The sequence below is a fragment of the Pogoniulus pusillus genome, chromosome 3, assembly GCF_015220805.1.
Source record: "Pogoniulus pusillus isolate bPogPus1 chromosome 3, bPogPus1.pri, whole genome shotgun sequence".
NCBI lineage: Eukaryota > Metazoa > Chordata > Aves > Piciformes > Lybiidae > Pogoniulus > Pogoniulus pusillus.
In genome coordinates, this window is record NC_087266.1 from 18098168 (window position 1) to 18120514 (window position 22347).

General features: G+C 41.7%; 1 protein-coding gene across 1 annotated transcript in view; it reads left to right on the top strand.

Annotated features, from left to right (window-relative positions):
* The window catches only part of DDX10 (DEAD-box helicase 10), a 207827-nt gene that overhangs the window by 174626 nt on the left and 10854 nt on the right, over window positions 1-22347 (top strand). The window contains exon 17 of the mRNA XM_064171186.1: window positions 15312-15445. Within this exon, the coding sequence (XP_064027256.1) occupies window positions 15312-15445 (134 nt within the window). The remainder of the gene's footprint in view (window positions 1-15311; window positions 15446-22347) is intronic.

Here is a 22347-nt window from a genome sequence, read left to right on the forward strand (position 1 = left end):
AAAAGAGCCAACACCCAAGAACCTGGAACCCAGAAGCAGCAACCAGAACAGGAAGCCTCCCATGCTGCAATCTGAACTTCAAGCCCTATAATACTTTGCTCCATTTTTTGTTCATTTTTTGAAGCTGGCATGTCTGCAGCATGGTATGAATAGCAGCAGCAGGTTCCACTCAATCTATGACACTCAGAAATACAGTGATTTGCATGTGTGCTTCAGGAGTTTGCCAGATCTTCATAGTTCAGCACACTCAGGCACGTGCCTCTGAGTTTGATGTTCCAACAGTGGGAGATAGCCAGGACCAATACGAAATCAAATAATGTGGAGCTTCCTACATTATGTGTTTTGAGGTTTATGTATTTTATGCTATGTCAAGCTTTTAAATGCTCCACAGAGGCTGGAGTAGATGGACTGTTGCTGCAAGGAGGGGAGTCTAACTGAAAGGAGTGGCTGATGTGAACCATTGTGATGTTGTGGCTTGGTGGCCGTTCTGCTCTTCTACCCTCTGCTTATACACTTTGGCTGTGTGCCCTTCTTTGATTGCTACAATTCTCCTCAAACATGAGAACGTGTTGCATGTTGGCTTAATCAGTCTGTCTGCCTGTTGGATGTCAGATCAGCTGACATGTGTGGGTTGTTTTTTTTTTTTTTAACTGGTGATCCATTCAGAAAATAGATTTAGAGAACCATTTTGTCCTTGCTCAGGGCAAGGAGTAGCTCTGCATCTCAGATCTCATCAGGCCAAGAAAGCATTCTTCAAACCTGTATCCAGGCTGCGTGATAGTTGCCATGATGTAGAGGAGGGAAATCGAGGAAAGATATCAGATAGTTAAAAAGTAAATGAGAATGAGCAATCTGTTCTCAGATTGGCACCAGTAATGGGTTTGTAACAGGAGGTTTGTCTGAGGGTATTGAAACTGTCAGGGTAGTGAGATTGACCACTCATCCAGCTGCTGCTAGTCTTAAGAAGTTGCTGTTACAACAGTTCAGCTAGTTCATGTCTTTGAGCTTTTCACAGGAAATATGAGGTCTGGAATGAATTATTTTTGTTGATTTATCTCAAGTAAAGGTTCTGGAAAATGCTGATATATCACAGAGTTAGAGCTTAAAATTTGTGGAGTAATGCTCATGAAAATTACTGTAGAGTGTCAGGATTGCGTTTTATTTGCTGCATTTTTATTTCTAGTCAGAGCGTAGTGGTTTGCATCAACGTGGGCTGAAGATGAGGCAGCAGTGTGCCCAGGTGGCCAAGAGAGCCAGTGGCATCCTGGCTTGGATCAGGAACATTGTGGCCAGCAGGACAAGGGAGGTTATTCTGCTCCTGTACTCAGCAGTGGTCAGACCACACCTTAAGTACTGTGTCCAGTTCTGGGCCCTTCAATTCAAGAGAGATGTTGAGGTGCTGGAACATGTCCAGAGAAGGGCAACAAGGCTGGTGAGGGGCCTGGAACACAAAGCCTATGAGGAGAGATTGAGGGAGCTGGGATTGTTTAGCCTGGAGAAGAGGAGGCTCAGGGGGGACGTCATTGCTGTCTACAACTACCTGAAGGGAGGTTTTAGCCAGGTGGGGGTTGGTTTCTTCTGCCAGTCAACCAGCAGTTGCACAAGGGGACAGAGTCTCAAGTTGTGCCAGGGGAAGTATAGGCTGGATGTTAGGAAGAAGTTGTTGCTAGAGAAAGTGATTTGCCATTGGAATGGGCTGCCCAGGGAGGTGGTGGAGTCACCGTCCCTGGAGGTCTTCAAGAAAAGACTGGATGAGGCACTTAGTGCCATGGTCTAGTTGATTGGATAGGGCTGGGGGATAGGTTGGCCTGGATGATCTTGGAGGTCTCTTCCAACCTGGTTGATTCTATTGTCCTATGATTCTACAGAAAGCATGTCAAGATGTCAAGAAGCTATACTAAATTCTTTTGCTAGTGGAGGTCTAGTAGGGTAATAAAATTTTATGCCTTTATGTTGGTTGTGACCCATGAATTAATGAGAACTGGTAATATGTCTATACTCAAGCCAGTAGATACTGCTTTCAGGTTGCTATTTCAGTTTCCAGTATTTACTAATGTATGGCAAATCATAACTGCAAGCAGATTGTGTCATGCAAAAATTCAGTTGAGCAAATGAGCTGCTTGCATTTGAGCTCCTAATGAGCATTAAAATTACTTTCCCTGACAGCTTTCTAAGCATGCTGTTATGCATTTTTAAATCTTTGAGATTTAAATTTATCCTTCCCATTCTCCCTTTCCTTGACATTTTGTATGTACATTGCAAGTATCTGGGGATAAAGGGGAGGGAAATCACCTTGTAATTATTGATGATAACATGATAGATGAAAATTGAACAGCTCTGTAAAAAGACCAAACTAGTTATTTAAACACATATTTTAATTTTTTAGTTGCATTAGTTTCTTTATGATTCTAAAGTGGTAGGAAGAATTAAGGTATTAAGGAATGATCTATGAAAAAAAATTACTAGAATCTAATTAAAATAATGATGTGATTTAGAGAACAGTCATTAAATGACAAAGTTAACTGTTTTCATAACAAGTTGCATCATTTCCTGGTTCTGACATAATGTTTCAACATGCATTTAAAGGTTGTGAAAGATACCAGGATGAACATAGCTTTTCTTCCACACATCTCCTGTATTTAAGGTGGTTCTACTTAATCTGTTAATTAGTAGCTGTCAAATAATATACATAAGATACACATCTTAGAATATAATTAAAATTTTAGTTGAAATCTGTTTCAGATGTAATGGGAGTCAACTTGACACTAATGCATCCCCCCTATGGATAGAGACTGAGAGACCAGGAGCTGTTTTGTCTTGAGAAGACTGAGGGGGGATCTTATTAATGTCTATAAATATTTGAGGGGTGGGTGTCAAGTGGATGAGACAGACTCTTTTTGGTGGTCCACAGCAGTAAGAAAAGGAGCAACAGGTACAAACTTGAACATCGAAGGTTTCACCTCAACATGAGGAGAAACTTCTTTACAGTGAGGCTGACAGAGCACTGGAACAGGCTGCTCAGAGATGTTGTGGAGTCTCCTCTGGAGACTTTCAAAACCTGCCTGGATGCATTCCTGTGTGAACTACCCTGTGTGGTCCTACTTTGGCAGGGGAATTGGAGCCAATGATCTCTGGAGGTCCCTTCCAACCTCTAATATACTGTGATTAAAAAAAAAATAGCAATTGTTTGCTAAATAAGTGATGGTTCTTCTATCATTTGCTAACATTGTTATGAAGAAAAAAAAAAAGAAAAGGAAAAATTTGGGCTTTAAATAGTTGTCATAAAATGGTACCAAATTTTGTGTAAAGTCCAGTATAAAACAACTGTGCCTCAGAATACTGAACTAGAAACAAAAGTAGCACTGGTTACTTGTGTAAACCACTGTGTGAATGAAGTTTGCTGATTCTAATCAGGATTATAATTATTGATTCAAATAATCTCAACTTTTATATCTCTGATTCCTTAAGAAGCAAATGTGAGAGAGCATTGTTTTGGTGCAGGATGAAAAATTGAAGTTTGTACCTGCCTGTGCAATGTTAGTAATGTTCTACCTAGCCATGCCTAAGTCTGATTGTTCAGATAGTGTTACCAAAATGTAATTTTGAGGGAGTCCAGTAGAGCCACGTTTCACAAAAGCAATTCCCACAAGAGCTAAATGCCAAGATAATCAATCATACGGTGTACTGTGTCCTGTTGTTATGGATATAATACATTATTTGTGCACTATAAAGATTTTTCAGATGATGTTGAAATGAACAGGCAAGCAAATTAACAGCTGTAAGGTGTAATGTAGCCATAACAGAAAATTGCAATTTCCTAGATTAAAATTTGTAACTATGCTTTCAATGCCCACAACGCATTTGAGATTGATTTGCTCTAAGTATGGGCTTTCAGGGAGTAATGAGAAGCCTTTTAGAAATCTATAATATGCTAATTACACTTGCAGGTGAGTGCTAGATCGTCTATTCTTGGTATTCATACACCACTTGTGTTTTGATTAGTAAACCCAAGAGTTGTAAACACAGTTACTGGAACTAGGATAAAACACTTCAGCAGCAGTACTGAAGTAGTACAGCGTGGGTTCTTCAATGAGCCATTGCATGTGGTCACCACTGACACGTTTCATAAATATTATTAGGCACAGGGTTAGGCTTTTGATAGAATGTTGTCTCAATTTCCCCCTCAGTATATTGTTCCAGACTTTTTCTTCTTGGGCTGAGAATGAGATGATAGTTCTCTTTACTAGACTGAGTTAACGAACTGTGATATTTGCATGAGAAGCCCTGAAAGACTGATAGAAAGCAGTATAGCAATGGGGGTAAAAAATTGCATCCCTAAATGCCTATGTGTTGAAATGAAGACAAACTTTCCCCCTTTTCACTGTTAGATCTGGCAGTGCTTTCTAGTTTTGCTTTCAGGAAAATCTGCAGTTGTGGCTGCAGAGTAGTTTCAAACTGTGATCTTATGCACCCTGGGTGAAGAGAGCTGCAGCTTAGGGACTTTGAGAATCATAGAATCACAGAATCAACCAGGCTGGAAGAGACCTCCAAGATCATCCAGGCCAACCTAGCACCCAGCCCTAGCCAGTCAACTAGACCATGGCACTAAGTGCCTCATCCAGTCTTTTCCTGAACACCTCCAGGGACGGTGCCTCCACCACCTCCCTGGGCAGCCCATTCCAATGCCAAATCACTCTCTCTGTGAAGAGCTTCCTCCTAAAATCAGCCTATACTTCCTCCGGCACAACTTGAGACTGTGTCCCCTCGGCACAGCACTGCGGTACCTACCATCCCTTGATAATTTCTTATTACTGTTACCTACCTACTTTTTGAGCCCATATAAACTTTTAATGCCTTCTCTATTCTTTGGAGGAATGTTCATGGCTTGCTACTTACTTGTCACGTGAAGTTTGCAGTTGTTGATATGAACAGTCACTCCTTGCCTCCTTGTCCTTCATCAGACCACATTCATTTGTTCTCTCATGTCTTTTACTTAACCCTTAGGCTCTTTGGCCTAAATTTTGTAGAAAAAAAATGATGTCTTGCAAAGATAGATTAAACAACAAGAACAATAAATGACCTTGCAAGCATACAGCAACAGACAGGTGCTTTTTGATTCACTGGTTACTTGTTTGCATATTTGAACTAACGTGTATGTATTGCTGCTGCTAAATAGATCCTGAGCAAAGGCAGGCAAGGTCTTGTTTTCACAGCAAGCGGTCGAGTCTGTGCTGTGACCAGCATTGCTTCTTCTGGGTTTCTTTTTCTGAGTTCTGTTATGTAGAAGCACCAATAATAGTTAAAGGAACTGTGAGGAATTTGTTCATATTTCTCACTCTAAGTGTACTATTTCACATAGATATTTTGTACAAGCATTTAGAGCATGTGAGTTAAGTAGAGCAGTGAGGACATGAAAGTCTTGTTGTAGGACATGTACTTAGTGCCAGTGATGCTGTTTCTTGTGTGCCGAATACAAATCAGCTGTTTGAAGAAAAAGAGCAGAAGTAACCAGCTTACAGAATTACATGACTTAAGAGTTTTCCCTTCTGATTATTTCACATCAGTGTTTCTGTTGATCTCTTCGATCTTGAAGAATAGATACCACTAAGCAAAGAGTGGTCTCTGCTCCTAGAGTCTCTACTTTGAGCAGTGGTGGTGATGGGTCACCTCTGTTGCATCACAGCAGAGGTGGCAGTTCCTGCAGACTTCTTAAAAAGAACCAGAAAGCAATACAGAGGAAATTCTCTTGTGTAGGCACAACCTCTCTGTATGTTTGCTGAGGTTCCCTAGAGGAGGCTGATGTGTTGAAATGTTTGAACGTAGAGACTACTTTGGATAATTGCTTTCTGTAGTTGGAGCTTATAGCCTTGACTGTTGTGCACCTAAAAGTTCAGAAAGACAGAGTATAAATATGTTAAACAGTAATCTGCATTGTGGTTTTCTGTTTTTCTTGAGAGGGCCTGGTTGTGGCCAGGAGGAGGTTGCTCTCTTCTCTCAGGTGGCCAGCACCAGAACAAGAGGACACAGCCTCAGGCTGCGCCAGGGGAGATTTAGGCTTGAGGTGAGGAGAAAGTTCTTCACTGAGAGAGTCATTGGACACTGGAATGGGCTGCCCGGGGAGGTGGTGGAGTCGCCGTCCCTGGGGCAGTTCAAGGCAAGGTTGGACGTGGCACTTGGTGCCATGGTCTAGCCTTGAGCTCTGTGGTAAAGGGTTGGACTTGATGATCTGTGAGGTCTCTTCCAACCTTGGTGATACTGTGTGATACTGTGACTTCTGGACACATCTGTTCCCCCTGTTTAATTTTCCCAGGCTTTTTTACTCATTTCTTTTTATAAGGCACAGTGAATGAAACAATTTTTTTTCCTGTACCATTTGCTCACTTGTAAGCAAAATGATACCTGACAACCTAGCATTAGAAGGATTTAAAAATAAAAGTTGTTTAGACTTCTCTAGTTTGAAGCCTTTACACTACTAAATGCTTTAATCAGTTTTGTTTCAGATGGAGAATTAATATGCATGGTAGCATCTCTATTTAACTGCTAGCATGACAGGCACAGAAAACCTTTATACATTGTCAGAGATGAAGTGACTGCTCTCTTAATGGTACTGAGGATCCTAAGTTTGGCAAATAAACCACCTCTCTGCTCTGGCCATATTCCCTTACATCAGAACTGGTGGCTTGCAATCTTGTGACATCTGTGAACAAGCAATCTCTAAAATCAAGAGTATATGCAACAGGTTAAACTCTTTTCCTTGTCTAAATTTTATATATTCTACTATGTATTTTGCCTCTGATGTCACCCACCTAGTAACTGAGTTTAAGTTCTATTTTCAATTCTGTACAATGAGTGATACTGAAGTTAACAGCAGAGTCATTTCATTCTGACTTTTCTCATCAGAATTATATTAGTTAAAACCATATTGGTAATTATGGCTAGTAGCAACTTAAAGAATCTTGCCTTCAATAAGTATTCCACAGGGGTCTTGTAAGAGCAAATTAAAAAAAAATGGAAAGCATTAGGTCAGTTTTGAGAGGTGCTCATTATAATGAAAATGCACATGGAGCAAATGCTTTTAAAATAAATTCTCAGCATTTAATTTTCAGGTGGGCGAGTTTGTATTTGTAAATGTACCAAATCATGTTATCTTTCTCCTCATGCTTTCTGTGTTGCTGTTAGTTCTGGTGTGGAGGTTTTTTAAATAAGTACTTTGTAGAGATTAAGTCTACAGATGAAACATGGATACTCTAATGAGAAAGACAGAAGCTTTACTCATATAAAAAAGCTAGAAGGGAATTTGTGGAAATTCCTATAATTTTTGTGTTTTCAGTGGTTCTGAACTGTGCTTATGGCAGGAGCCATTTCCAGCCCAAACTGATTTGCTCTCATTACATAGCAAAGATTTCAATGTCAATGTGCATGCATCACTGTGTTCTAGCATCCAGTTCTGGAGCCCCCATTACAAGAAGGATGTGGATGTGCTGGAGTGTGTCCAGAGAAGGGCCACTGGGATGACCAGAGGGCTGGAGCACCTCTCCTATGAGGACAGACTGAAGGAGTTGGGGCTGTTCAGGCTGCAGAAGAGGAGGCTCCAAGGTATCCTTATTGTGGCCTTCCAGTATCTGAAGGGGGCCTACAAAAAAGCTGGGGAAGGACTTTTCAGGCTATCAGGGAGCGGCAGGACTAGGGGAAATGGAGCGAAGCTGGAGATGGGTAGGTTCAAGCTGGATGTGAGGAGGAAGTTGTTGAGCACGAGAGTGGTGAGAGCCTGGAATGGGTTGCCCAGGGAGGTGTTTGAGGCCCCATCCCTGGAGGTGTTTAAGACCAGGCTGGATGAGGCTCTGGCCAGCCTGCTCTAAGGTAGGGTGTCCCTGCCATCTTAGTGCAAAAGCTGTGTCTGTCTGACTAACCTACAACTTCAGTTTCTCCAGTTTTTGATTGTCAGCCTTTCTACATAGACCCATGGAACTTGGCCAGTCCTTCTGAAACACTTGGCCCTCATTCGTGTCCTCATCTATGCTGTGCCTTGAGTGCATCTCTGCTTCAGAGAGAGAACTGAAAATCCTGCAACATCCTGCATTCTGTTCTTTCCGCTCTTTTGTACTTCCTACTTACACATGAAATGAAGCAAGGCTAGGAATGACAAACCCAGTTGTGCCGTGGACATATCTGCCACTGTCCTGGTTTTAACTCAGCTGGCAGCTGAAGCCTGGCAGTCCACTCACAACAGGTGGATTCTTTCCACCCCTTCTCTTTCCTCTGGGTGGTAAGGAAGAAATGGACCGGAGAAGCAGAGTTAAGGAAGATTTACTGCTGTAGGAATATCAGATAACACACAAAAAAATATGGCATATGTAGCAGCAGGGGGACAGACAAAATGTGGTCTGCCTGCACCTATGAACCAGTGCACCAGAGGGCTGCACCCCAGCCCAAAAAAGCCACAGAAACCTGAAAGAGGAAACTTTATAAGCTATAGATTACACTCCAAATCCTATAACCCCTTTCAGCCCCAGGCAGCCTTTTCCTTTAGCAGTGAATGTGTTATCAGCCTGGTGTTGAATAACTGTCTGCCCTCCTGACTTGCATTGTGCTACTGTGGGGAAGGGGAGTAGCCCACTCCCACTTTTGTCCCTTCTGGTGTGGCCAGCTAGCTAAAACCAATACAGTCATCTGTTAGAAGTAATGTTCAATATTGAAGCAGATGACAAAGGATAGATAACAAGAGGAAGAAAGCTTGCATGACTTGGTCACAGTTCATGAAGGTTAGCTTTAAACACCACAGCACACATCTTAGAAATGTAGTTGAAAGATGGCCTTTCTCCTCTTAGCTTGCAAGGTCATTCCGTCAGTGGAAAGGATGCTTTTTGTGTTTGTATCTGAAGACTATCGATGGGCGTTAGATGATGTGGAGTGTAGTTATCCAATTTCAGCCTGGTTTAGCTCTTCATATGTCAGTTGGGCACTTGGTTGTCTTAAAACTTCGGTCATGAAAGCAGCTGTTGGATCAAGCAGCCCAGGTACACTGAAGGCTGTATTTCTGTTTGTGAATTTCCAGCATAGCTGTATTCCCTTGGGGAAATGGAGATGATGATATACCAGAGCAACCCTGCATCAGCTGAGAGGACAGTGTTGTGGGCTGGGGATACAGGCTGTGTGAAAAACCCCAAAAGACAAGGCAATCAGTTGAATCTGTAGGAAGATGCTTTAAAGGAAATGCTACAAACCTCTCTGTTGGTGAATGTGTTTCATCATAAACATGAACCAGAAACAAGTCTCGTTTTTATCTGAAAAACAATTGCCAAAAAAGAAGAAAATGAATAAAAAATTGGCCTGTGGTCAGATCATTAACGGGATTAATTTTTTAACTCTGCTTCTATATGAGCCATAATATACTAACTATTTTTAAGTTGTGTACTTATGTAGGGCACGCTCCTAGCAGTATTTAAAGCTTACCTTTTCTTATCATTAAAATCACAGCCACCACTAACTGGGAGGAGCCATATTACTAGCAAAAGCTAAGGGGTGACATAGCTCAAAAGGAACTGAATATTGCATGAGTGTGACTGTTGATAGACTCAACAGTCTATCAACTGTCTGACCAACTTCTAAACAAATATTAAAGATACTGGGTTTAGCTGATCAAGTCATGTTCTCTTGCTGTGCTTTGTGAAGTACTGTGGACAAGACTGACAGTGCTAAAATGATTGTTTCTTCCCCCTTCAACCTGGTTGGTAGGAAATGATAAATTCCTTAAAGGGTTGAACATAAAAACTGCAACTCCAGACAATTTAATTGGATTTTAAATGTAAAGACTTATTACAATAGATACACATTGAATGTCAGAATAAATATGCATTCTGTGAATTAAATCTTTAAAAGTGTCATTTTTCTATACATGTGCAGGTCTTTATGGTATCTTTTTTTTTTTAGTTCTCTCATTTTATCTGATGGTAATAGGTAATTTTCACCTGAGTGCCTAGTACCTGGTAGAAATGAGACATTATTCTGCTATTTTGAGTGTTTGAGTCCCTCGAGGGCATGTTTTCTTAAAAAGGTGCATACATTTCTTCATTTTAAATTTCTTCTAACCTGCCTGACACATTTACCTGAATTCCAGCAGCCATTCTGCCTTCTTTTGGAGGAGACAAAGTTGCCATTACATTTTGTAACAAAGACAACTGGAAGTTGAACTGGAGGTATTCTGTTGAGAACCAGAGCAGAAGCTGTGGAGGAACATGTCCTGTTTGCTCATCTGGTGTGTGTGCCCCAAATGACATACAATAAGTCTTTGCTGACTTGGTACAGTGCGGAAGGCTGAAGGCAAGGAGGTTTCTAAAGCAACATTTAAAAGTTGCTGATTTTTTCTAAAATGCTGAGTTTGCATAAAAAGCATTTCCTTATACCTCAGTGCATAAATGTTTTCATTTCAATGCCATGATCAAAATGGAAGTCTTTGTCCAAAGTTTCTGTGGAACTAGACTGCGAATTACCTTGGCCAGCCTGGTATGAAAAAAGAGAGAGCTTGTCACCCTGAGCAGAATGGCAATCACCTTGCTATTTTCACTGAGTCCTGTTCTCCTGACTACCTTGATTTGATGTCTGAGTGAGTTTCTTTCCACAGTTGATCTTTGTAATCAGTTCGCACTCCAAAGCACATTTTATGGTAACTTTAGATGTAAGGTACAGGTGGTCAAAATCTGCCCTTCAGTTAATCTCTTCTTTGATAGTGATTGCCTCAGGAAGGGTCTAATCCCGAGTCTGTAAATTGCATCCTATTTGTGTCTGAAGAACTTTTACAAGTGGTACCCTGACCTATGATTTTACTTTTGTCTCCACTTTATATGGGGAATTAGTGTGAAGTTAGCTTGCAAGATTTCTCCTTCCTGACTGGCTGATACATATTTGAAGCAAGAGGGGAAAGTTAATGAATTTCTGTTGTTCAGCACTGGGTGATAAATATTTATATTCTCAACAGTTTCATAGAATCATAGAATCAACCAGGTTGGAAGGGACCTCCAAGATCATCCAGGCCAACCTAGCACCCAGCCTTATGCAGTCAACAAGACCATGGCACTAAGTGCCTCATCCAGGCTTTTCTTGAACACCTCCAGGGATGGCAACTCCACCACCTCCCTGGGCAGCCCATTCCAATGGGGAATCACTATCTCTGGGAAGAACTCCTCCTAACATCCAGCCTATACATCCAGCCTATACTTTCCCCAGCACAACTTGAGACTGTGTCCCCTTGTTCAGAGTCTTAGAAATATGTTAATGACTACGTACCCAGTGTTATGTACAAAAAATAGGACCTTATGCTTCTTTTTTTCTGCTGGAAAAAAAATGAATATGAATGTGTAATGAAAGCAAAGGTTTGATCTGTACATGCGTAATTGTCGTGTATGTGCATATATAAAAGGCAAAATGTAGGAGAGAATGCAGTCTCAACATTTCCTGACATAACTGAGAATGTGGCTGAACAGCCCACATCTTAAAAGGTAACTGCTAATAAGAATCATAGAATCCTAGAATCAACCAGGTTGGAAGAGACCTCCAAGATCATCCAGTCCAACCTAACACCCAGCCCTATCCAGTCAAATAGACCATGGCAGTAATTCTTGAACACCTCCAGGGATGTTGACTCCACCACCTCCCTGGGCAGCCCATTCCAATGCCAATCACTCTCTCTGGCAAGAACTTCCTCGTAACATCCAGCCTGTACTTCCCCTGGCACAACTTGAGACTGTGTCCCCTTGTTCTGTTGCTGCTTGCCTGGCAGAAGAGACCAACCCCCTGACTACAGTGTCCCTTCAGGTAGTTGTAGACAGCAATGAGGTCCCCTCAGAGCCTCCTCTTCTCCAGGCTAAACAACCCCAGCTCCCTCAGCTGCTCCTCATAAATGTTAGTATTACAGAATTCTGTTGCATAGTGTCACATGTATTGAAAAACATTTTGTTCCCTACAATAACTTCAAATACTGCTACTTTTTCAGGGTGGGTGTTTGATTGTTCTGTGTTTTGTTGTGTGTGTGTTTTTTTTTAATATGGAATTAGTAAGCACTGGTGGTACAGAAAGAATAGGTGCAGTAGGAGGGACAAGTAAAGAGCAAATATGTAATTTTAAAAGAAATTTAAACAAACTGTAATGCAGAATACTCTTGAAATATGGAAATTAATTAACAGAAAGGTGACCATTGAGTTGTTTTTGTGTTGTTAGTAGTACTCTGTAATATGGTGCTAAAAGCTGAGCTAGTTGGGTTTTTTTTAAGAAAAAAACCCAAAACTTTAAAAAAAAAACCTACAAACCCAAAACTAACTTTGTTATGAAATACCACTTGAAGTTCTTGGTAATCAACATGATTTTAAGGCAGTTTGCAGTGCTGCTGAGTCTGGCAATGCTTGTAGTGATTTTATTTGCCCAGCTATACAGTTACCTGTACCATTACCTCAAAGCAGCCAAGAACAAAATATGTGCTTAGTGTGTTTTCCTTCTGCATTATGATGGCAAATTTGGCTTTTATCACTTTCTTCTTCTTGTTTTTGGTGCAATGGAAAAGCATCACTGGACAAACAACAAGGGACTCTTGCAGCAATGACTAATCCTTCACTCTTTTCACTCTATATGCAAATATAAAGTGGACCTTAGATATGACTTTGGTTTGGGTTTGGTGGTTTTTTATTGTTTTATTATATCCTGGTGAGCTGTGTGCACATGAGGACAGTGTTCTTTCAAAATCAGAATCATGGCATTGTTAAAGACCTTTAAGATTGTAATGTCCAGCTGTAACCCAACTGCGGTGATGTGGTGGATTAAGGAACTTCACCCCCCTGCTATTGAAATTTACCAGACCAGCTCAGAGGGATTGTGGAAGTAAAATGAAGCTATGTTTATAGCAGAGCTAAATTTACAAGCGTATATACACAATGTATTTACAATTATATACAAATTAGAAATAATACTGAAATCCAGACTCCCTCCTAGACAAAGAAACTGCCTGGAAGGGGCTCAAAGCTACCCTTTCTCTCCCAGACAGACAAACTCAACCAGCAAAGCTTACTTTGTTATCTCTTAGTGAAAGATATTAGAGCGGAGCAAAAGAGAAGTGAAAGGAAGAAGTGTCCCAGAGCAGAGAGGGACAAATTGTTTTTAGTTTGGCTTTTTGTCCCTTTTAGCAATCCACTGACTTTATTGTTATTATTATTTCACATCCAATGATCTAATTTCTGTCATAATATTCCAATTAGCATCAAACCAGCACTCATGATCACTAAACTGTATCTTGAGGTGCCACATCTACATGATTCTTGAACACCTCCAGGGGTGGCAATTCCACCGCCTCCCTGGGTAGCCTGTTCCAATGTCTCACCAGTCTTTCAGTAAAGAAAATTTCCCTAATATCCAATCTAATCTTCCCCTGCCACAGCTTAAACCCATTTCCTCTTGTTCTATTGCTAGTTACTTGAGAGCAGTGACCAACACTGGCCACACTACAACCTTCTTTCAGGCAGTTCACAGTATCACAGTATCACCAAGGTTGGAAGAGACCTCATAGATCACCAAGTCCAACCCTTTACCACAGAGCTCAAGGCTAGACCATGGCACCAAGTGCCACGTCCAATCCTGCCTTGAACAGCTCCAGGGACGGTGACTCCACTACCTCCCTGGGCAGCCCATTCCAGTGTCCAATGACTCTCTCAGTGAGGAACTTTCTCCTCACCTCCAGCCTAAATTCCCCTGGCGTAGCTTGAGGCTGTGTCCTCTTGTTCTGGTGCTGGCCACCTGAGAGAAGAGAGCAACCTCCTCCTGGCTACAACCTCCCCTCAGGTAGTTGTAGACAGCAATAAGGTCACCCCTGAGCCTCCTCTTCTCCAGGCTAAACAATCCCAGCTCCCTCCTCCTCTCCTCGTAGAGCTTGTGCTCAAGGCTTCTCACCAGCCTTGTCACCCTTCTCTGGACACGTTCAAGCATCTCAATGTCCCTCCTAAACTGGGGGCCCCAGAACTGAACATAGTACTCAAGGTGTAGTTGTAGGTAGCAATAAGATTTTCCCCTAGTCTTCTCTTCTGCAGATGGAACAATCCCATTTCCTTCAGCTGCTCCTCATACAATATGCCCTCCTTAACCCCTCACCAGCCTGTTTGCTCTTCTCTGGTCATTCTCCAGAGCCTTGATGTCTTTGTTGTGCTGTTGTGCCCAATGAGTACTCAAGCTGTGGCCTCACCAGGGCTAAGTACAGGGGCATAATCAATTTTCTACTCCTGCTGGACAAGCTGTTTTTGGTACAGGTTGGGATAGAAAAACAAATCAGAACACTTACTTTAAATATTTAGTGATGTGAAATTATTTGTAGAATAAAGGATCATTTAAATGAGATCTGTTTTGGAAGCTCAGCTGTGGGCGTGTTGATTAGATATGTAAACAAAAGGTAGCAATGTCTTTAATTACAGTTTCTTGGCATTCATTTTTGCTTTTCAGCATAAATATGCATGGGTCTAGGGTTTAGGTTGCTTAGAAATGCCTGTAAGCTTTTTGTTTGCATATGCACACAAAATACAAACAATCCTATTTGCCCTTCAGTCTGTCTGCTTTCTTCCTGCCTGCTAGCACAAACTTACAAAAGAGTCCAGGACTGTGTGGAGCTGAGCCTATATCTGCAGAAGCAGTCAGCTGAAGTTTATTGTCCTGAATTTTATTATCCAAAACTTTTATGGAACAGCATCTTCTCTTTCTTCTTTTCTAAAGAATTAGTGAGGCATTCCTGCACCCTTGGGAAATTTGGCAATGCCAGCAGCTTCTCCCAAGGCATGGAGGGAAGCTGCACCCCAAAGAGGAAGAGCAAGGGGGTTGGGAGGAAGGCTGAAGAAGGTGCAGCACTGCGGTGAATGGCTGAAACTCACATAGAGCAGTTAATTCAGCTTAAGCAATGTTTTGGTTTTGAACTGCAAGGACACCTGGATGAGTTTTAAGTCAGAGCATTTAATGAAATATAACTTACAGTAGTGTTTCTGGGAGGCAGTAAATCTTCCTGTTACTCAAATACTCATTCATAGATAACTGTTGAGATTTGGGCAGCAATAATTTTTTAGATTAGGTAGATTTAAGAGGACACAGTTAGGAAGGTACAATTGGAACATAAATTCTTTGTGCTTCTTTTTTGAATAATGTTTCTTCAACCTTTAACAAACAGCCTTGGAGGAGAGCACTGGTGGCTGAAATTATTCCATTTTCCTGTTTTTTTGCTAGAGCATCCCTATTAATGCACTTGTGACAAGTATCATAACTTGTCTTCTAATCTTCCATTTCTCATCTGGCAGGATGAAGAAGAAACAGTGGCCTTTCTTGCTCACAGTGGAAGTGAAGAAGAGTTTGATCCAAGTACTCTTCCAGATCCTGATAAACACAAAGATTCTGATGAAGAGCAGGATTCAGAGAGTGAAGACAGCTCTAGGTATGTATGCATCTTCCACATTCACTTTGAAGTGTTTATGTTTTTTGGAAACTGGTTTGTTTAGTTGTTAGGAACTCATTATAAAGTCATCCTTTTGCTCCAGGGACTTAGTATTTAAGTTTGTTTGTGAGATAAGTGCCGAATAGAAATGTGTGCTAAAGGCTATTACTTCATTTTATGAAGCTCTAAGGGGAAAAAATTGAGTTGGTGTTGAAAGGATCTCTTGGTGATACTGTTCCACATGCAAAAGTCTCAACTAACTCCTTGGAGGTTTCATATGTTTCTGTGGCAGGTAGACCCTGTGTAGACACCAGGCGCCTATCAAAGCCGCTCTATTACTCCCCTCAATTGGGCAGGGAAGAGAAAATACAATGAAAGGTTTGTATGTCAGGGTGAGGACAGGGAGATCATTCTGCAGCTGCTGTCACAGGCAAAACAAACTCAACTTGGGGAAAGGTTGATTTATTAAAGATGAAACTAATCAAATCAGAGCAGTGTAATGAGAAAATAAAACCAAATCTTAAAACTTCTTTTCCCTACCCCTTCCTTTTTCCTGAGATTAACTTCACTCTCGGTTTCTCTACCTACTTCCTGCAGCCACACAGAGTGAGGAATGGTAGTTGGAGTCAGTTCACCATACATTGCCTCTGCTGTTCCTTTCTCTTTGTAGGGAGGACTCTTCACACCTGTTCCCTGCTCCAGTGTGGAGTTTCTTCCATGGTTGACAATCCACCACACACTTCCTCAGTATGGGTCTTTCCCAGGAACTGCAGTTCTTCAATAACTGCTCCAGCAAGGGTCCCTTTGATGGAGTGTAGTTCTTCAGGAACAGACTACTCCAATGTGAGTCCCCCATGGGGTCACAAGTCCTGCCAGCAAACCCACTGCATAGGCTTCTCTCTGCAATGGGTCCATAGGTCCTGTCAGGAGTCTGCTCCAGTGTGAGCTTCCTGTGGGGTCATAGCTTCTTTCTGGCATCCACTCGCTCTGGCATGGGGTCCTCAACAGGCTGCAGGTGGATATCTGCTCTACTGTTAAATTCCATGGGCTGCCTGACTCATTGTGGTCTTCACCACAAGGTGCAGGGAAATCTCAGACTGGAGCACCTCTTCCCCCACTCTTTCAGGAGCCTCGGTGTCTGCAGTGTTGTTTCTATCACTCCTCTGTTCAGCTGCAATTGCTGTTGTGCAGCAGCTTTTTCCTCTTAAATATGTTGTCCCAAATGTGCTGCCACCGTCACTGATGCCTTGGCCAGGAGCAGATCTGTCTTGGAGCCAGCCAACATTGGCTCTCTAGGACATGGAGGAAGCTTCTAGCAGCTTCTCACACAAGCACCCCTGTAGCCACTCAAATACTGAAAAATTGCCACACAAACCCAGTGCTCTTTCAGAGGTACATTTCCCTTCTGTCATATTGCAGGTTCTGTTTGAAAGGAAAAACACTGAAGTAATTTGAGGATTTAGATGAGCTCTCTGTGCCTGTCTTGCATTAAATAATTTGTGCAGAGTGAAACTTGATAAGCTTTATGATTCAGCATTGCTCAGCCACTTCAACACTAAAAATGAAGTGGAATCTGAGTTAGAAGTAAATATATAATAAAATTAAGAATATTAAACTTTTATTCTCAACTTAAAACTGTTTAAAGTTATATAAACCAGGGATACTGCATGAGATCCTATGTGTTTTTTGTCATTTCTGTCAGTGCCACAAGAAGTCTGTCTTGTGTTTCTGGCAAATGGCCTCTTGACACTTAAACAGAATCACAGAATGGTAGGAGTTGGAAAGGAGTCCTATGCATCATCTAGTCCAACCGCCTTGCTAAATGGGGTACACCTAGACCATGTTGCACAGGAACATGTCTGGGCAGGTTTTGAAAGCCTTTTGAGGAGGAGGCTCCACAACCTCTATGAGCAGTCTTTGTCACAGGATCACAGGATGTCAGGGGTTGAAAGGGACCCAAAAGATCATCGAGTTTAACCTCCCTGCTAGAGCAAGGCCATGCAATCTAGCTCAGGTCACAGAGGAATGCATCCAGACAGGCCTTGAAAGTCTTCAGAGAAGGAGACCTCACAGCCTCTCTGGGGAGCCTGTTCTAGTGTTTGTGTGACTCTTACAGTAAAGAAGTTCCCCCTTGTGTTGAGATGGAACCTCCTGTGCTGCAGTTTACATCCATTGCTCCTTGTCACCCTCAAAGTAAAACATATTTTCCTTACGTTTAAGTTAAACCTCCTGTGTTCTAGTTTGCTATGTTCTAGGTGTTTAGGTACATAAATCTTCTGCTTTTCATGCCTGAATCAGCTAAATCTTGGTGGCTAGATTGTCCCTAGCATGTACAATATCCCTAAACTGGATAGTCCTAAGTTAACAAACAGCCTGATGATAATGTCTCCTGTAGCCTTTTTACCTATCTGCTGGTGGATAGAACTATCAGGGATGGGGGAAATGTGTTGCTTTTTCTGAGCAGCTGCAAATTGCTCCCTCTTTATGCAAAGGGAAGAAAAAGGTAACTGCTACAGTTCCTTCTGTTTTTTCACTTTCCTAATCTGATTCAGTATCCACTCCATGTAAAATGAATTTCAAAGTTGTGTGAAACACCATGGAATCACAGAACTAATTGGGTTGGAAAAGACCTTTGAGATCATCAAGTTCAGCCTATCACCCAACACCATCTAGTGAAATAAACCATGGCACCAAGTGCCACATCCAATCTCTTTTTAAACACTTCCAGTGATGATGACTCCACCACCTCACCAGGCAGCCCATTCCAAAGGCAAATTACTCTTTCTGCAAAGAAATTCTTCCTAATATCCAGGCTAAATCTGCCCTGATAGAGCTTGGGACTGCGTCCTCTTGTTCTGTCACTGGTTGCCTGAGAGAAGGGACTGACCTCCACCTGGCTACAACCTCCCTTCAGATAGTTGTAGAGAGCAATAAGGTCTCCCCTGAGCCTCCTCTTCTCCAGGCTGAACAACCCCAGCTCCCTCAGCTGCTCCTCGCTTGCAATTATGATTTGCCATACATTAGTAAATACTGGAAACTGAAATAGCAACCTGAAAGCAGTATCTACTGGCTTGAGTATAGACATATTACCAGTTCTCATTAATTCATGGGTCACAACCAACATAAAGGCATAAACTTTTATTACCCTACTAGACCTCCACTAGCAAAAGAATTTAGTATAGCCTCTTGACATCTTGACATGCTTTCTGTAGAATCATAGGATAATAGAATCAACCAGGTTGGAAGAGACCTCCAAGATCAGCCAGGCCAACCTATCCCCCAGCCCTAGCCAGTCATCTAGACCATGGCACTAAGTACCTCAGCCAGGCTTGTCTTGAACACCTCCAGGGATGGTGACTCCACCGCCTCCCTGGACAGCCCATTCCAATGGCAAATCACTCTCTCTGGCAACAACTTCCTCCTAACATCCAGCCTATACTTCCCCTGGCACAACTTGAGACTGTGTCCCCTTGTTCAATTGCTGGTGGCCTGGGAGAAGAGACCAACCCCCACCTGGCTACAACCTCCCTTCAGGTAGTTGTAGACAGCAATAAGATCTCCCCTGAGCCTCCTCTTCTCCAGGCTGAACAACCCCAGCTCCCTCAGCTGCTCCTCGCAGCACATGTGCCCCAGTACAGCTTCCTATAAAACATGCAAGCAAACAAACAAAACCACAAACACCAACCCCAAATAAAACAACTCAAAAAATCCCCCCAAACAAAAAATCAATCAAACAAACAAAACCACATCTGAACATGAGATCCATCATTATTAAACACGATTCTTCAAGTTCCTTCCATATTTATGTCTGCTTGACTCTGCCCAGCAGCTTTTGGTGGGGGAAGCAGCATAAGCTGTTAAACAATTTCTTATTTTAATGTAGTTTAAGATTTGATATTTATTGGGGAGGGCTGTGTAAGAGAATTTGTGGCTTGTTTCTCACATGTTACTAGAATTGAAATATCTCTGTCTGCATTTGATAAATGCATCCTCTAGTGGTATTTGTATATTGCTTGTATTGGAGCCAGGTTAATGCAATGAAACTTTTTTCTCTGCTGCCCCCAGGTAACACCAGTAATGTGGTTAATATTGTCTTCTTAATATTGGAGATTCTGGGTATAAGAATCATAGAATCAGTGATCAGAACTAGAGGATGCTGTGAAACCTCATTTTGTTGGAAGAAACCATCCTTGTTTGGTCTGATATTAATTATGTGAAAAGCACAGAAGACAAGTCTGTTTAGCAGTTCTGCATTTATGTAGAACATTAATGGAAATGCCAAAAGAGGCATTTCAAGATACCAACACTTCTCCATCTGGGACCATAGTACTGCTGGTTTTGCCTTGAAAGTAAACTTTGAGCTGACTTCAGGTGACAAAGTAGAGATGGAATATTGATGGTTACATTTGTTTCTTGGAAAGAATAAACCCAAGAATTTAATAAAGTTGGATGTTTTGTTAGGTGACTGAAGCCAGGGCAACACTTGCCATGTTTATGGGTGTGTATATTGCTGCTGAAAGACACATTCCTGGAATCCGTTAAGCTGGTGGACAAGTGAGCTAGCAGGAATCAGTTACCTGCAATCAAGTATGGAGACTGTGTCACAATGCTACATATTAAATATTTCATTGCCTCAGGCATTTCCTAACCACTGCTGAATTGTTGCACGTTTTCTGAAGGAAAAGGGTAGTGGTTCAGCATCTTATTTTAAAACAAGATTTTTACATTATTTCAGCTTGTAGCCTTAGCTAAGTGTAGCTATCTTGACAATACAGCATTTTGTGATGTAACTAGTAAGTATTTTGAATAGGGTAGGTCAGTCCATTTAAAACTGGGGATTTTGTCTAGTTTGCTTTTGGTATCATTAAGTAACCGTTTATCTGGGAGAGACATCTTCTAATTTTTTTGTGTGTGTTCATGCATCACTTTTGTGTTGATCCATTCCCCAGGGATGTCAGCTAGACTCAAGATTAGATAAGATTTAAGAATACGAGTTGACAGAAATGGACAGATTTTTGGCAGTGGTAATCAGTAACTGACCTGGCCCCCTGGAGTCGGCATTTGTGCTCAAGGAGAGTTAAAGACTAAGAGAAGATCTAGAGCTTTGATCATTTCCTGTTCCTGTGAAGTAGCTTGGAAAAAGAAAGAACACACATAAAAAGAAAAATAGGATGTAGTAATTATTTCTGATGAAGTATTTTCCTCAGGAAATCTCAAATCTCTTTACAAAGGAGGTCAGTATGATTTTTGTAGGCAGGAATGTTGAGTCGCGTAGTAACTTGTCCTAAGGTCATGGCAGTAAGATTCTGGTACCCAGAGGGCTCACTGAGTGCTTCACCCTCTTAGACAGACAGCACCCACTTGGAAATTGCAACTAATCACATGTGGTAACTCATTTTTTTTAATTTTCAGTATGTGAGGTAAATTTAATACCACATAGGCACAGTTGAATGCTTTTTGCTTTTCCTTTTTCTTGGACTTGCCCTTACTTGAGTTATTTTTTCAGGGAATATTGGAACTTTGATGTCTGTGGTATTTCAGTTGTCCCAAAGAACTTAGTCTTGAATGTAATTTAGGCTGAAGAGAGTAACTTTGAGCACAATAGATGTAGGTATAGATACAGATATAGGTATAGATGCAGATGACTACGAAACTGCAATTTGGTTTTACTCTCTTAAGTGAAATGTTTGTGTAAATCTGTTATGTTCCTTCAGTGCTCTGGGGGTTAGAATCTAACTGGGCCCTTTTTTTTTTGTATCAATCTGGGGTTTAAATTTTCCCTGGCTAGATGAAAGGCTTTCTTGGAATAACAAACATGTCTCAAGAACTGCCATAGCTTGAAGCTTAATAAGCAACCTCTGTCAAGTTCAGGACACAGTACTGGTCTCAGTTGTTTCTGAATTGTCATTGACATTTCAGTAACAGGAGAGTTCCCTGCCTTCCTACAAAGACTTTAAAAAATGTTATTGTTCATTTTTCCATCTTTACATAACTGGACCCAATGCTTTCCTGCTTTTCACTCTTGTCTGTGTTTGTTGAAAACCTAGGGCAATAGGCTGTAGGTGTTTTCAACCATAGTTAAGATGCCAAGTAGACTGAAATTTGAAAAGTGAGTCAAATTACTTAAATTTCTGCAGCATTTAAGCTGAGTGGGAGTTAACAAGGACCCAAAGAGCAGCTTCAGCCACCCTAGATAATTCAGAGATTTTAGAAGAAGCCACATCAGTTTAGGCACTGCACCAGCAGGAAAAGTATTACAGGTAAATCTGGGATGTCCAAGACTACAATTCTGAGGTTTTAATGCAAGCACTGTGTTGCATTATAGATGGGAACAGGCCAGGGGTTGATTTGTCAGTCATTGCTAAGGGTAGTAACTAAAATGGAGTGAGAGGTGAGAACAGCTAGGGCAGGTGTATAAGAGAGAGAGAAGAATGGAAAACAGTGGGATGCTCTCAAGGGCAAAAGCAGTGAGTGACGACATACTGGTAATACATTTGGAAGATGACAGAATCCAGGACAAAACTACATTTCTATCAGGGCCTGAAAGGAGATTGCTAGAATTAAGAGCTGCAGATGGCTCCAGTGTGCAGCACAAGCATGTGGTGGTTAATCCGATGCTGGCTTGGCTTGCCTAGAAAACATCAGTTGTGTCTGTACAGGCTAAATGGATTTGGCCAGAGTGCAGGTGTAAGCCCTGGCACACAATTGTCCGTATTGCCCACCACTGCTGCAACTTTGGATAGTGCCAGCTAGAGCTCTTCTGGGCAATGTCCCAGCTCATTTTGGTGCGGTAGGACAGGCCAAGGACTGTTCCCACTAGGCAGTGTTAATGAAGAGACTTTTTTTTTATGGGTGTGTGGGTAAAAAACGTAGCAGTCTGTTCTCTAGCTCTGAAGTCAGCT